This window comes from Equus caballus, chromosome X (genome assembly GCF_041296265.1).
Source record: "Equus caballus isolate H_3958 breed thoroughbred chromosome X, TB-T2T, whole genome shotgun sequence".
Lineage (NCBI taxonomy): Eukaryota > Metazoa > Chordata > Mammalia > Perissodactyla > Equidae > Equus > Equus caballus.
Window position 1 is genome coordinate 106511610 of NC_091715.1, and position 14912 is coordinate 106526521.

The following is a 14912-nucleotide window of genomic DNA, read 5'->3' on the forward strand; positions in this document are numbered from 1 at the left end:
CTCCCCACATATACCCTGGAACCTCATGTTGTCCCCCGCCAGGCTGACTCTGTTCTGGCCAAAGAAGACCAGAAGTGGGAAAAGGCTTTTGGATTCAACTAGAAGGAAGTCCTGGGTAAGCTAAGAGGGAGGAGTGAGTGTATTAGAGCTAAGATCCAAGTGGTGGGCACTGTGATCTATGCAGTGCTGTCTACATAGGAAATCTAGGGTCCAGTGAGTTTTCATCCAAGTCCTGCCAGCCTGCCCATTAAAAAGTTCAAATGTGGCTTGGCTGAAAGGCAATCAGATCTGTTATTGACACTGTTTCATTCTGAATAGCACAGAGGACTAAAGGCTTTCTTTACTTAGTTCATTAGTTAGCTAACAAGCATTTTCCAAGCACCTACTGTGCATGGAGCACTGTCCCAGACACTCGGCTCTTGCCGTTGCTGCTCCTGCTATTGAATTTCTGAATACAGGCTGTTGCCAGACATCCAATTTTCTGAGTGCTTGCTCTGACAGGGAACAATGACTAATGAACCAAACATCAGGGAGGGCCCTCTGATCTCCAGCACAGAACATGCCCATAAAGGCAGAGTCTAATTTGTTCAGCAAGCAGCTGCCAATTCTTCTGGGATCTTAATTACCTGGAGCAGTTTATATGGGTGAATCCCCTTGGGAGAGAAACCCTGAACCCTGTCTTTCTCACACCCTACCATACCCCAGGCCCTATAAATGGCTTTAACCCCCAGCCATTGTACATGGGTACAAAGTCCGCGCCACAGCAGTTCACCAGACAGGCATCTGGGCACTGCACACTGCCCTCCTTCACAACTCTACACACACATGCACGCACACACACAGAGGCAGCAGTGGGTTATAGTGGAAAGCACTCCGGACTGTAAGTCGAGAAACCTTGGGATCAACCCAGCTCTGCCTCTGCTTCTCTGTGTGACCTTGGGCAAGACTTTTTTGGACTCTGGGCTTCTGTTTCCTCTCCTATAAAATGAGGGGTGGGACTAGATGATCTCTATGGGCCTTTCCAGTTCTAGAACTTGACATTCTACTTTTTGAGCCTCAAGAGAGCTGTGTGACCAGGTCAAGTTTGTAAAATGGGAATGAGACAAGGTGGGGGCAGTGGCCAGCCAAGGAGCCCGAAAAGTCACCATCATGGAGAAGGGGAAATCTTTTCACCTCCTTGGGTCAGCCCGTCCCAAAGTTCCATACTACTTCTGAAAACTTTCACAAACGAGGCTGGTGGATGCCGCGGCACTGTGGGCTCTGCTGTTCCCTTCTGCCTCATCTCCCTCCCCCGTCATTCCTTTTATAACCCTTGTTCCAACTCTCTGTTCCTTTTAACCAGCCCTTCAGCTCATACTAACTAGTTACCTTTAGCAAGCTCTTCAGAGAGGCCAGTGATTAAATGGTCTCAAGAGTCAGTAAAATGTATATGACAGCCATGCCCTGGCGGCCTTCACAGGCTTTCCAAAGGATCAAATAAGATAAAGTCTGTGAAAGTGCTTTGGAAATTGTCAAGTGGTATGCAAATGCGAGGGATTATTATTAATGATGGGTGGGGAGGCAGCCACGTGATGCGAAGAGCAAAGTGCCAACTTGCCTGCTCTCCTCACCGTCTTCTCTGGGTGAAGGCACTGGCATTGCCAGCTGCCTGTAGGTAGCTAACATCAGTAGGGATGGTTATTTGGTTAGCGTTACTCTCCATTGTCCCCTAGCAGAGTTCAGAACCACAGGAAAAAGGACAAGGAAGATGTAGGTTAATTTGGGTACGGAAGAGAGAAAGGCCTAGAGCAGTGACTTAAAAAAAGTGGACCCTTTCTTTCAAACAGAGTCTCACATGGAAAACTCATTTTATAAAACAGATGAAAGGAGAGCTACTCTAGTTGAAGGTGGGGTGAGGAGCATGGAGCCCCACTGGCCAGGCTCTCTGCTTGCCCTTGAGATCACTCTGGTGGGGGCCTAGGGCTCAAAAGGAACTCACTGGAAAACCACGAATGTAGAGCAGGAGCTCTTTCTGGCACCTGGTGCTCTGGGCATCCAGGGGGCAGCCACAGCTGGGCCATTGGAGGGGTTTGGGTATAGGGCATCATGAGGAGAGATGAGAGGATGCTATAGAAAGGCAGACAGATTTGGGTGCAACACCTTTTGTCTACTCAGCCGCTTTGTCTAGGGTCCCAGGTTTGCATTCCTGGGTGACCCTGGATTGGGGTTGCAGCTTTGGTAATCAGTGCTGGAAGGCCTATGAAAAATGTGGTTCTAGAAATCGGTAAAGGAAAGGCCTGGAACAAATGAATGTGACCAGTGCTCCTGCTTTCTCACTTAGCTTTGAGGGGGGAGGAGTTGCTCCCCAGGGTGAGTCTGCTTAAGCAGCTCCTTCCAATCTGTGGCCCCACCATGAATGGGCATCCCCGGCATGGTGAGGAGGAAAAGGCCAGAAGGAATTGGCCAGACATCTTTAGGTGGGCTCAGTGGCCAGGCAGACAGAAACCTGCCACCAGCCCAGGGGCTGAGCGGACCAGGAGCTGTGGAAGAGTGTGTAAGCACAATTTTGGACCCAGCATTACAGGCAGTCGGTATTGGGCCTGGCCAGGATTGGAACCCAGAAACAGGAGACACAGAACAAAGAGAGAGAGCTGGGGAGCTGGGAGGCAGGGAAACTGGGAACAGCTCCCTCCTGGAGCACTTGCTCCATTTTCCCACCCTCCCCACCCAAACAAGCTCAGCAACAGGGCACAGCTGACTGACTAGGCAGAAACCAATCAGATACTACAGGTACAGGCTGAAGGATTCAGACCGGATAGGGCTATGTGTGTCCAGGACTTTCACACAGCCAGGACATGGGTGGTTGCTGACTCCCTGAGGCAGATGGAACAGCATCAGGGATTTCGCCAGAGTCCCTGAAACTGGGAAGATATAATAATAATAGAAAAAAATCACCTTAGAGTAAATGATGCTGGCATCCTAGAAACTCCAATGCTGGTACTTCTATACTATTCAGGCCCTTTGCAAAAGCCCAGCATCCCTCTCTAGGAGATTCTTATTCCACATGTGTCTTCCCCTGATTCCTTTTCCACATGTGGTGGCCTAGAGCTCCTTCTCAAATTACCTTGAGGTAGCTGCTACAGAGACACGTTCGCTGTGCCAGGGCTGCGCAGGAAATGGGTAACCCAGAGCAGAGGATCAACAGCAAAAGCCATTTGTGCTTGAAGGAAACGAGAGCATTTGGAATTCCGGTGTGCTTGGGCGGAGGGGAAGAGGTCGTTACATTGGCCCAGACAGTCTTTGTCCCTGCTTTTCTGGAAGGGAGCAGTGGGACATCTCGGAAAATGTGTTGGATGAGAGAATCACTTGGCTAGGGGTTACTTCCCCTGCATAAGCCTGTGTGAGCACAGACACGGGGAAGGAGGTGGAGACAGGGGCTCCTGAGGGGCCTGGAGAGGAACAGAACTCAAGGAGGAAAGAAGAGTAAATGAGCCAAAAATAGTTTGCAACAGACCCCTCAGAAGGACTGTAACCCTTGCTCAGTAAGTGGTTAGAGCTCCTTCCTTCAAGCGAGAATGGTTTTGCTATTACAAGTAATTGCCTCACTCTTGTTTTCTCAGATATTTAAAAAGTCAATTGACTCAGGTAGACACGAGGGAAGATTTCTAGTTTCTTGCCTGCATCTTCTAAAAGTGCCTGCCTGGCTGGCGGGGGCAGGGCCCAGAGGCCTAGGCTGAATTCAGCTACCCGCTCTGCAGGTTACACTGGAGCCTTCACCCTGACACCCACTCCATTATGTCTGGGCTTCTATGTGGGTGGGGAGAGGGCACAACCAGGACTTTCCCACTCCCTTCTGCTAAGTCAACCACATCCTCAGGGACGGACTTACATATAAATGCCTGCTTGGCATGATTTGAGGGGCTAAAGGTCAGAGGAACCTGGCCCCTAAAGGCCAGCTCCACTAGCCCACAGATGGGCCTGCAGGTCTCACTTTGCTTGCTCCTTTCAAAGGTCCAGGTTTAAACAGAATTGTGACTGGGGAGGGGGAAGCACACTTGGCTACTACCAGCTGTTTACACCTTTGCTGGAGTCATTGTATCACAATAGCAGTAGCAGAAAGCAAGGCTCCTCCAAGGGGATGGCTAAGAGATCAGGAGCTCAGGAAAGTTCTGGAACATGAGCTATCACCCTGTAGTTGAGAGCCCTGAGCAGCTGGGGGTAGTTTGAGGGAGCTTGTGCTAGAAGGGAAAATTGGCAGAGAAAAGAGCGCGTCAAAACCAAATCCTACCCAGTTCACCATTTTCCGAAGGATGTGTCTGCTTCCTCTACCACAGATGAAAATGCTTTGGACAGTCTCCTCTCCAGACTGAGGCATTTCCCCAGAATTCCTACTCCTCTCCTTCCACTTAATGCAGGGACCATGTGCTGGTGATGAGGGACGAGGTCTGGAGCCGGGGTACCATTCAACTTCCCTACTCGGTTTTAAGGCCTGGCATGGCCCTCCCCTTGCTTCCTGAGAAGAGGAGCATGAATTTGTCATGGGGGTGGGAGTGGGAATTCTCTCCCTTGGCCAAGCCCCTGCCCTGGAGACAAAAATAGGGAAGGAACCCGCAAAGAACTGCACCTGGAGGCCAGGAATCTGTCTCCACCAGGCACCGACCCGAGCAGGGCGGGTACTCCCAAAGACAGCTGGATCGGACTTTGAGCTGGGGTCCCTTTGCCCTGGAGAGGTTAGAAGCTGTCTGGACAACTACAGCCCTGAAGATGGAGCACTGCTGTCTAGCTTAGATTCACCAGAGACACCACAGGAGCCTAAGAGAGGGCCAAGGGAGCGGGTCTGGCAGCCTCATAAGCAGGAGAAGGGACGTGGAGCAAAGATGCAGCCCCAGGCTCAGCAGAGGGCCCCAAGCCAAGATATACACGGCAGGCAAAAATGCAAAAATCAATTCACAAAGACAGCAAGAATTAAGTCTAGATAGAGCCCAACTGAGTGAGCCTCCTGGCCCCTGGGGGCTGCAGGAACTGGAGGAACCCCAACCACTCAGGTTGCCACAGTGCCAGCCATGGTGACATGGCATCAGCTCCAAGCTGCTGTGGCTGGCTCAAAGGCCGGTCCTCTTGGCCTCTGCCAGGCAAAAAGCAGCACAAGCCTCTGCCCTTCTTCCTTCACCTACAGCCTGGCCCCTGGCAGGGTGCACCTGGCCAGCTCTGCTCTGTTTTCTTAAATGTGTGCTGAGGCAGAGAGGAGCAAGTGAGGGAGGGAGGAAGGGAGCAAGGAGGGCGGATGGACTCGAGGAAGGGAGGAGGGGCCAGGATGCCGGCCTCCCGAGGTAGCATAGGCTCCAAATGAATACACTACTGACTGTGAAAGGTAGCAGTGCTGCCTCTTCCAATTCTAGCACTTCTGGGAGTCATTTCTCAGCTCACACTTCCCTCCTGTGACAGATACATAAATCCTTGGCTGAAGAGGCGGCCGTGCCCCTTCCTGTCTCAGACGTGATTTTCCTCAGATGAATTGCACCACCTCCTTCAGACTTGCACAGGTCGGATGACCAGACCAGACATAGTGATACAGCCCTCAGGCTACAGTGAAGAGAGAGAAGGGAACTATGATTTCCTGTCAACTCCCTGGCCCTGTGTCTCCCGAAGTCAAACTGGGCACCAGTGGACAGGCCCCTTAGGCCTTGCTGGACAAATTCACAGCATAAACAACCATATGGCACATTCCAAAGACACACAGAAAAGACTTCTGCACGTCTGAAAGCCAACGGCTAAGTGTTTCTGGGTGGCTTTTCCACTTTTTGAAATGTCTGTGGCAATGCTTGTTCTCAGCTTAGCTTCTCTCTACGCCCAATTTCTCCGCCTAGTTTCTGGATACTCCAGGGATGCAAGGCCATTTTCAGATCAGCCCAAGTAATTAGGAAGGCAGAACTACTGGAAAAAAATATTAGACCCATATTGTAATTTCAAAGCTAGCCATACGAGATTTTTTTATATTATCTTTTATTTTGTATCATCCGTGCCACACGTCCAGTGTTAACCCAGCCACATGAAATTCAACCATGCTCCCATTTGGAATCTGTTTGGGAGTGGATTATTTATTTTTGAAGAATCTTCTTTATTTATGCTCAACTTGGACAGGTGTCAAAGTGACCCTGCATGCCTGAGTACCCAGAGGCTGGCTAGAAGGGGGAGGGGGACAACCTGAGATTTAGTGACTGCTATGGATAATCCACAATGTGGATAATGAATATAGGAATAATCAAGATGTGACTCTACGCAGATACAAGAATGGGGCTGTGCGGGTAGAGCAGCTAAAGACAGAGGCTGCAATGAATTGTTAGCACACAATTTAGTATCATTAAGGAAGAAGCATGATCCTGGATGCTCTAAATAGGAAAGAAGCATGTAGGAACTGTGAGGTCATCTTCCTTCTCTATTCCATGGCCATCGGCCACTGACGAAACCCTACACTGCTCCAGTCTCCTACGGGACAACTAGCTCAGGGGGGTTAGGGCAGGTGATTGGGTCCTCTGCGGTCCACTTAATTTTGCTCCTTTCCTAACCTGCCGTCTTGCAAATGTGTGTCACCGGTCAGGGAAGAGACTGGGATGATTGGCTAAAGGCAAAGGTGAGCTTGCTACACTCCCAGGTGTCACAGAGGACAGAATGAAATCTCTGGGAGAGAATTTGGAGAGTGTCTAAAGGATAGAGAACTACAAGCAGGTTCAAAGTCTTTTTTAAAAAATAGATTTAGCGAATTTGGAAAAGAGGGCTGACAAGGGACATCATAAGACCACTGAAGCATATTAAGCGGTGTATAAGAAAGCTGGAGGACAGAATTTAGAAGGAACAGTCTTGGAGAGCAGAGGTTGTTAAACAGTGGAATGTACGACCAAAGGACATTGTGATATTTCCTTTCTTAAACGTGTTTGAAGCTCAGCTGTCTCTCCTTGAGCTCTTTGCTGAAGACAGTTCCAGGGACTGGACAACATAGGAAGACACACAAGGCTCCTGAGGTACAACCCAGCAGGAAGGCAGGAGACCAGACCCACAACCTTTATCACCTTGCCGCTTCCTTCCAGGGCTCACCCTATAATCGGCAAGGTGAGCCCTGAGAGAAAGCAGGACTAATAGTCGTGTTCTCTATCTCAGGGCAATGGGAGGAGGAAGCGGACTAAGCTTATTTACACAGAGCCCATCACAAACTCCTGGCAGAAGTGAGAACCCTTTTGTCCCGTTTGATTTTGTACAAATTTCCCACCAAATCTTGTCCGAATCTGTCCGGAAATCGGCACGAGTCCATGTGAAATTGCCGCAGTGACGTATTTCCTGTCCTTCTACTTGGGTTTTGTGAACTCAGAGAAAGATTGTACCTCTCTGACTTGCTTCCCGGAAATGTCTCCTTAGGTTTGAGTTGAATATGCCCGTGAACAATGCTGAGAAGAAATCAGTGGAAGCTGGTGAGGACAGCCCCACCAACTTTCCAGGGGCTGTTTCCCCGTGTGTGGCACAGCGTGGTAGAGGCAGCGCCCTGGAGCAAGGGAAAGGCCTGCTGTTAATCTGGAGTGTTGAGTGTCATGGGGCAGAGCAGGACACCAGGGATATAAAAATAGCAGGGTGTTCTTACACTTGGACTAGGGCTGTCAGAAGGGGCCTTCGAGCTGGGTGTACATAGACAAGATCATCTCAACCATACTGTACCGCTCCTATTATCCTCTGACTCCTCTCGCCCGCCCCTGCTAACATACTGTGGTAGTACAGCTCTGTACCCAGGGCTTCGCCTACCACGGGCAAGATTCTGGCTATATCTGAGTACTGCCAGTATTGGTATTTATTTAATATTTTCTCTAAAATATCTTTAAGCAGGTTCACTTTTAAAAATGCCTCCACCTTAGAAATATTTTTGAAATCATAATGTGTATGTGTTAGACACATTTCCCCTTCTAATACATGTTAAATAAATAAATAGCTATAAAAATAGAAAAACAAAGTTAGTCCACGTACCACCTAAACTCATCTTGCACCCCCCCCCAGTGTCTGTTTACCACGCTTGGGGAAACAGTGCTCTCTGTATAGTGCACGCAGATGGTCCCCACTGCCAACAAGCACGGCTTTATTTCCTCCTCCAATGTAAAGCCGGCAGGGCTTCAGACTGGCCGAATGGCTGGGATACCGTCCTGAGCCTGCCACCCTCACGCCTTCCTCTCAGGGCTAGGGCCCCGGCCCTTATTATTTTCCTCCTTTCAGGTGCCAGCCCCAGCCAAGGCTGGAGTTTGCAACAGAACACAGAGCCCTTATTCTCAGTCAAGTGCTCCTTCCCTCGAGCTATTTCCCCTGCTGAGAATTCCACACTAGACCTCACTTAACTCTGACAGTGCCCTCTGTGGAGTGGACTTCCTCAGCCTTGGCCCCAGGGGCTGCATAGGCTGGAGTGCCCCAAGCCCACATCAGTGGCCCGCCTGTCCGCCCTGCTCACACAGGCCCAAGCGACCTCTGGCTGGGGAGTGGGGAGCACGTGGTGCCCCCAGCTGGGAACAAGGTCTTTCCTGGGAAGCCGGTGACACCTCCCCACCCCTCCACCCCCTCCAGGAGCCTGCTCCAGGGTGGTCAGGAGACAAAGGAGGCCCGCAGCAAGAACACAACAGAAGGGGCCAAAGCACTCTGCAGGCCAGAAAGATGTGTGCTGATGCTGGCTAAACCCAAGGACTCTTCAAGCCAAGGCAGCATGTCCGTGCCCTTGGGGATGCTTTAGAAGAGATTCCTGTTTCTGGTGAAGAGTTAAGGTCCTTCAGTGGCTCACAAATTTCTGTTGTTGTTAAACAGATCATTATCCGCCATTCCTACCCCCCACTCCCAATCTAATCTGGACACTCTCAGGGTCTCTGGATACAAAGTCCGTAGAGGTGGACAGCTGCTCTGAAGGAGGCAAGGCTAAGGCTGGGAACTCCACCTACTCAGCTCCCAGGGCTCCCAGAGCCCCTAAACTCCCCCCCCGCCCCCCACTGAGGGACGCCTTCTAGTTCAGGGGAGCCCAGCTTGAAAACTCTCTGGTGAGGAAAAGCAAGCCAGGTGAGGATCCAGACTCTACAAGCTTTAAAAGACACATGTAGATTCTTATTTGCGACCTTGTTTGTTTGGAGCTATGACCTCTATTTGGTGAGGGCGGCGGCACAATCTGCCTCCCCTCTTTCTTTTTGTCCTCCGAAGTCCCTCCTCCGCTGCTTCCCTCTCTCAAATTCACCTTCTCCCTGGCCTCTCCTCCTCTCCCCTCAACTCTCTCCTTTCTCCCTTCTTCTTTCCTTCTGGCAGCCCCTAAGGCGCCCAGGAGGACCATAAGGGCTCTCTATGGTGCAGCACTATTACCCGCGGGAATTCTAAGCTCCCTTCCAACCTTAGGAATCTATGATTGATTAACCAAATGGTAAGAACTGGTTGTTGAATGAACTGAGCCAAGAAGGAGGGCTAGCTGGGAGGAAGCAGTGTGTGTGGTGGTGAGCATGAGGTCGCTAGGGCAGTGGGCAGGTGTCTGGACAGGTGGGAGTGGTTCCTCTTCTACTCATTCTCTCCACAGCGGTTTCCCCAGCAGTGGAGACACTGGTAGGTACAGGGCTGGCAGAGGACATTGGAGATGGTCTGCCATATGGGGAGCCATAAGTGGCTCCCAAGCTCTCATGCTCGGCCCTCAAGGAGCTCTCTGTTTAGTGAAATGTCACCTACTATGACTTACAGACTCTCATCATATAACCCAGGGAGAGATGACCAACTGAGAAGGAATCTGAATGCAGTGAAACGTACCAACACCAACACTCACCAAGCAGATTAGTTTCCGGTAGCTCATCTGTGCATTAGTTGGGGGAGAATAGCTATAGAGAGCGGCCTTCAAATTCTCAAAGGGCCTCACACTAAGTCATGCAGCGGTGGGTCTGGTGAAAGTTGGGGTTTACCAAGAAAGCAGGTTTCTAAGACAGGCCAGTCTAGTCTCTCATCTTAGGCTCTCTTTTAGATCTGGATGTGAACATCCAAGACCTGAAAATCGCCCCTAATTCAATTGAGAATTTCCGCAAAGACACACACAAGGAACTCAAGAAAAGCATTCTGGGTTGAGTACCTGAGTCTGGGGCTGAAGGGGCCACTAGGAGATATTTGGTGCAGGGTATCATTAGCAACTGCGTTTTAATCACACCCCTGAACACTCTGGTTCTCATTACTTACTCACTCCAAGCCCATCATCCTTGAGTTTTAAAAATCGATCCTAATGTTCTGTTTAGCTTGGACCCCCTCTTGGAGTCACAACTCTTTACACAGTTACCACCTTCTCCTTCCCTTTTCTTGTTCATGTGAACCCCGCGCCCCTACTCCCATCATTCTAACATCCTGGGGTTCAATGACTTATTCGAGTGTCCATGCATCCCATCCACACACATCAAGATTTTAAAGGTGTAGTGTTTCAGAATATCTAAGTTGGAAGAGACCCTAGAGACTATCTTGTCTCTCCCCTCCCCCATTTTGTAAGTAGGGAAAGCAGCCCACAGAAGGGCAGGAAGTTACTTACTCAAGCTCAAGCATCAGATTGGTGGCAAAGTCGGGACTTGAATCCAGATCTTCTGGATCCAAATCTGACCCACTTTCCACTACCTCGAGCTGTAGCTCCTCCAGGAATTGCGTCTCCTCCACGAGTTCAGGGTCCTCTCCAAGCTGGGGCTCCTCCACGAGCTGGGGCTCCTCCAGCCTTTCCCCCTTCATCTCACTGCTGCCTAGGGAAGCCCGGATTCTTGATTGCCTGGCTGGGGTTGGTTCCCTCCTCTCCCCCCCGCCACTTCTCTCTCTCTCTCCCTCCCTCCCTCCCTCTCTCTCTAGCTCTCTCTCTCTGTAGCTGCCGGGCTAGGGCGGGAGCAACTGGAAACTCTTTCCCAGGCTCAGAAGAAAAAGTGCTCAGGGAGCCTCGGGGCCAGCCTGGGCTGGCTCTATTGTGGAGGCGGGAGGAAGTTCCCGGCCCTGAGTGCCTTTGGGGGCTCCCAGGCTCTGAGGGAAGGCTGGAGCTCCTGGGGTGAGCGCTGCCCTCCGGATCTTCTGCCGAGGCCGGGCCAGCTTCCTAAACTAACTCCCAGACTGAAGGGGAGGGCCGGATCCTCCGGGGGAGCCCAGACGGCGGCTCTGCCAGCCAGCCCCTGTGGTTGGAACTTTCAAAAAGACCAATGTTTCAGCAACTGATTTCTTTTCCAACCCGAACAGCAGGCCTTTCTGTCCCCCTTGCATGACTGTGGCTGTGGCATGCAGCCCCAGCCTGAGCAGAAGCAAGATTCCAGGGCTGGGGCTCCATAACACCCAAACCACTGGTCAATTCATTAAATGAAATCAAATAAAAAAACACCTTTTTTGGCATCAGGTGAACCCAAAGCTGGTCTCCTGGCATGGAGATGTTGTGTACCTACTGGGATGGGATGTGTATGGCTGTCTAGAGACTGAGAAGTTGGAAGATCATTGGATTAGAGAATCAGGAGACATGGTTTCTCTTTTCGGCTGGTCACTAATTGGCTGTTTGATTTTGGGCAAATATCCGCCCACTCTGGACCTCAGTTTCCTTATCTGTAATGGGAGGGGTTTAGACCAAATGGCTGCAAAAGCCATACCAGATCTAGCCTCTGTGTCTCTATCTAAGATGCATGTAGAGGCAGAAGGTGCTGGCCGCCAACCCTGAGAAGGGGGAAGCTCAGGGTCTTGAAGAAGCAGTCCCCAGCTCCACTGCCCTCTGAAATCCTTCTTCATTCACCAGCAATGCCAGTAGGGTGAACCTTGTGCTTGTAGGTTTTGATTTCTGGTAAAAATTTCAAAGCTCCCAGCAGCGGTAGCTTGCGCTCCGCCCCACCCAACGCCCCCCCCCCCCCCCCACCGCCCGCCCCTGCCTCCAGCAGGAGGAAAAACAGAGCCTTCTCAGTCATTTATACCTGAGTGTGAATGAAGAAGGTTCAGAGAGCAAGCCTTGACAGGGAAAAAGCTTCCACGCTGGGTTGCAGGTGTTAGCTGGCTCTGGGCAGGAGAGGGTGTGTGATGGACAGACAAAAGGGAAGGGTCAGTAAGGGGATTGGTGAGAGAGGGAGGCAAAGCAAGTCAGAGAAGGTTTTGTTCTGGTTCTATATATGACTTGTCTAATGATAACGAAGGCTTCCCTATACTGAGTCCTTCCTGGAAGTGTCCTCTCACTTAACCTTCCAAACCACACTTCCTCCATTTTCTGGATGAGGAAACTGACGTCCAGAGAAGTCACTTGCCAAGGTCACAGAGTCTGTCAATGGTAGTCTATCGGACATGAAGCCGCTGTGCTTCATGAGCACACCACGGCTAATGTCCTTCTCTGCTCCTCGATGGCCCCTCCGTGGTCTTCTTAGGGTAGAGAAGCCCATTCCAGCTTCCCACAAGGGCCAGCAGCTCCCAGCCCTCTGGGAGAGGGACAGGCAAAAGCAGAGTGGGGCCCTGCTTCTCTGGGATCCTGGCTTCTGCTCAGCAGCCCTGGGCACACCTGCAGCTAATACTAGCACAGACCTGACTAGGAGACTGAAGACACAGCATTGTGGAGATACGGTCTTTTCTGGGGGTCAGTTTCAAGTACAATTTTCAGCACTTTGGTTCTTTATTCTCTTCACTGGCCTTCATCCTGTTCATCTGGCAGGTGAGGAGCTCTTCAAAGTCTTTCTGATCCTGACTTTCAGCTGATAGGCCATTATGGCCCCTAGAGAATCACTCGCCTAAACCAAGGCTGCTTGACCTCGGCAATGAGAACATTTCCTTGGGGGTTTGCTACTATCCTAGGGCCTCAGTGAGCTGGAGGGACTTCAAAATGCATGTTGTGGGGCATTAGCAGTGACTGGGTTCCTTTTGCCTTTCTTTCCTACTGATTTGGCGCAAGAATCCCTCACAGAGGGGCACAAGTAGTGCCCAAGATTTTAATAAGGCAACTTTTGTGGATTTTCTAATCCCGGGGAAGCCCCCTTAGCCTGTGTTCTCGTGGCTTCCTGCACCTTTCCTTCATTATGATCAATTGTAATGATACAGCTATTTGTGTAATTATCATTTGATGTCTGTCTCCACCACTAGATTGTAAGTTTCCTGCTGCAAGGATCCTGCCTGGTTTGTTGGTTGCCACTGTATCCTCTGTGTCTAATCTTCACTGTGTGCGTGGAAGGAGAAAACATTCTCTCCAAGTACCTGGGGCAGGTAGTCTTATTCCACTGCCCCCAGCACAGGGGTGCTCCCCCAAATTATTAGCCTGTGGAGAATAGGGGCCCCAATGAGGCTAATTTGGCCAAGAGACGAGAAGATTGAAGGATGCAGACAGGGACCCTAACAGCTTCTTAGTCTATTCCCACACCATTCCAGTCCCAAGAGAGTATATGCTGGTTTTAATGACTGATCTCCAATGGAAATTTTACAGACATTTTTATTATGAAAGTATTTCCATGTAAACACTTTCATTTATCTCACACGCACTTTCCTTTTCCTTATAAGCACCTGCTTCTAACTCCTTTGCTTTCGCCACCTGTCTGTCCCCTTCTGTCCATGGTCCTTATAATAAGCCTCTCACACTTTTATTCAGTTCTTTATTGCTACTGTCACCACCTTCCCCATATTTATAAATTAATATAAAATCCCCTGGTAATTTCTTTTAGCTTCTCTGAATGCTGGTAGTCAGGAAGTTCTTTCTGCTATCTAATCTCAATCCTTCATGCTACAGTAGAGGCCTGTTTCCTCTTGTTCTGTTCCTAGTGTGGTTTGGAAACAGCTAGTCACCATCTCTGAGTTGTGACTTTTCTTATATTTCAAGATCAACTTCTCTTCTCTTTCTCTACCACTCTCTGTCCCTCCCTTAAACTCTTAGATCAATCATCTTAGTTCCTTTAGCCTGGCCCCACAGCTCCCACAAGTCCCAAGTTTACCTCTTGTTGGCTAAACCAATCTTGTAGGCTTTATCTGCACCCTTCACAATCAGATTCCCTTGGATCATGCTGAGCTCTCAGCTGTCACATGCCTTGCCAGTGTGGTGGGGCCACCTCTTTCAAATGGAAGCTCTTTGGAGCCCCTTGATCAATTTCTTTGCCCTTCTTAGAGGTGTAGCCTCCCTTCTCTTTCGCATTCAGGCTGTTTTTCAGCTTGGACAAATATCTGACATTTGCAGCCCAGAAAATTTACACCTCAGGCCTCAGAAAGGAGTGCAGCCTGAAGCTCTGTGCCCCACTGCCTCTATACAATGAGAAGCATTCACTACTCAGAAGGAGGCCCAGAAAAGGAAAAGAAAACCCAGACTACCCTCCCCTTTCTTTTTTCTTTACAGTAAATAATTTACAAAAACAATTTTTCCTCCCCACAGGCTATACCCGCTTTGTCATCGGTCCCGGGGCCAGCCTTTACACATTTCCATACTGTCATGGACTATTTTTAGCAAAGGATGACATTAGTACTAGTTGCCCCGTGGGCTTCAAACTCATCTCTTCCTCTTGTCAGAATGGTGTCAGTCCTCCCTTTTTGGACCTGCTGGCAGGGGTGTGAGAAGCTACCTAGGTGGTATGACTTCAGGAGTTCCTTAGAAAGTCCTCGGTCTTAAAAATGTCCTTTTTGGCCTGGGTCTGATGATTAGAATTTCAACATGAGAGATTCATTTCTTTAGCTCAAGTATCATTTCCTCAGGAAGCCTTGTCTGATCTTTCATTATACTCTCTGACAGAAGCTTATTCCTTTTCCCTCCTGGCACCTACTAAGTTTGTAATTACACATTCATTAGTGCAACTCTTTGGTTAATATCCATCCCCCGACTCCACTTATTATTCCACGATGGCTGTGACCATGCCTTTTGTGAGTTTCCCATTCTATTCCCAGTGCCTAACACTAAGCCTGGCACATGGAAAGTGTGCAAGAAATATTTGCTGTTGACTGAATCT

The 14912-nt window shown here is 49.9% G+C and overlaps 1 protein-coding gene and 1 long non-coding RNA gene across 5 annotated transcripts in view; one reads left to right on the forward strand and one right to left on the reverse strand.

Annotated features, from left to right (window-relative positions):
* Positions 1-14912, reverse strand: part of TSC22D3 (TSC22 domain family member 3) — a 60528-nt gene that overhangs the window by 32767 nt on the left and 12849 nt on the right. The window contains exon 1 of one of the 4 annotated variants that reach the window (XM_070256846.1): positions 10535-11231. The exons of the other annotated variants lie outside the window; for them this stretch is intronic. Within the exon in view, the coding sequence (XP_070112947.1) occupies positions 10535-10725 (191 nt within the window). The 5' untranslated portion in view covers positions 10726-11231. Of the gene's footprint in view, positions 1-10534; positions 11232-14912 lie in introns of those variants that run through there. 4 annotated transcript variants of the gene reach the window in all.
* The window catches only part of LOC138921734 (uncharacterized), a 52904-nt gene that overhangs the window by 2000 nt on the left and 35992 nt on the right, over positions 1-14912 (forward strand). The window lies entirely within an intron of this gene.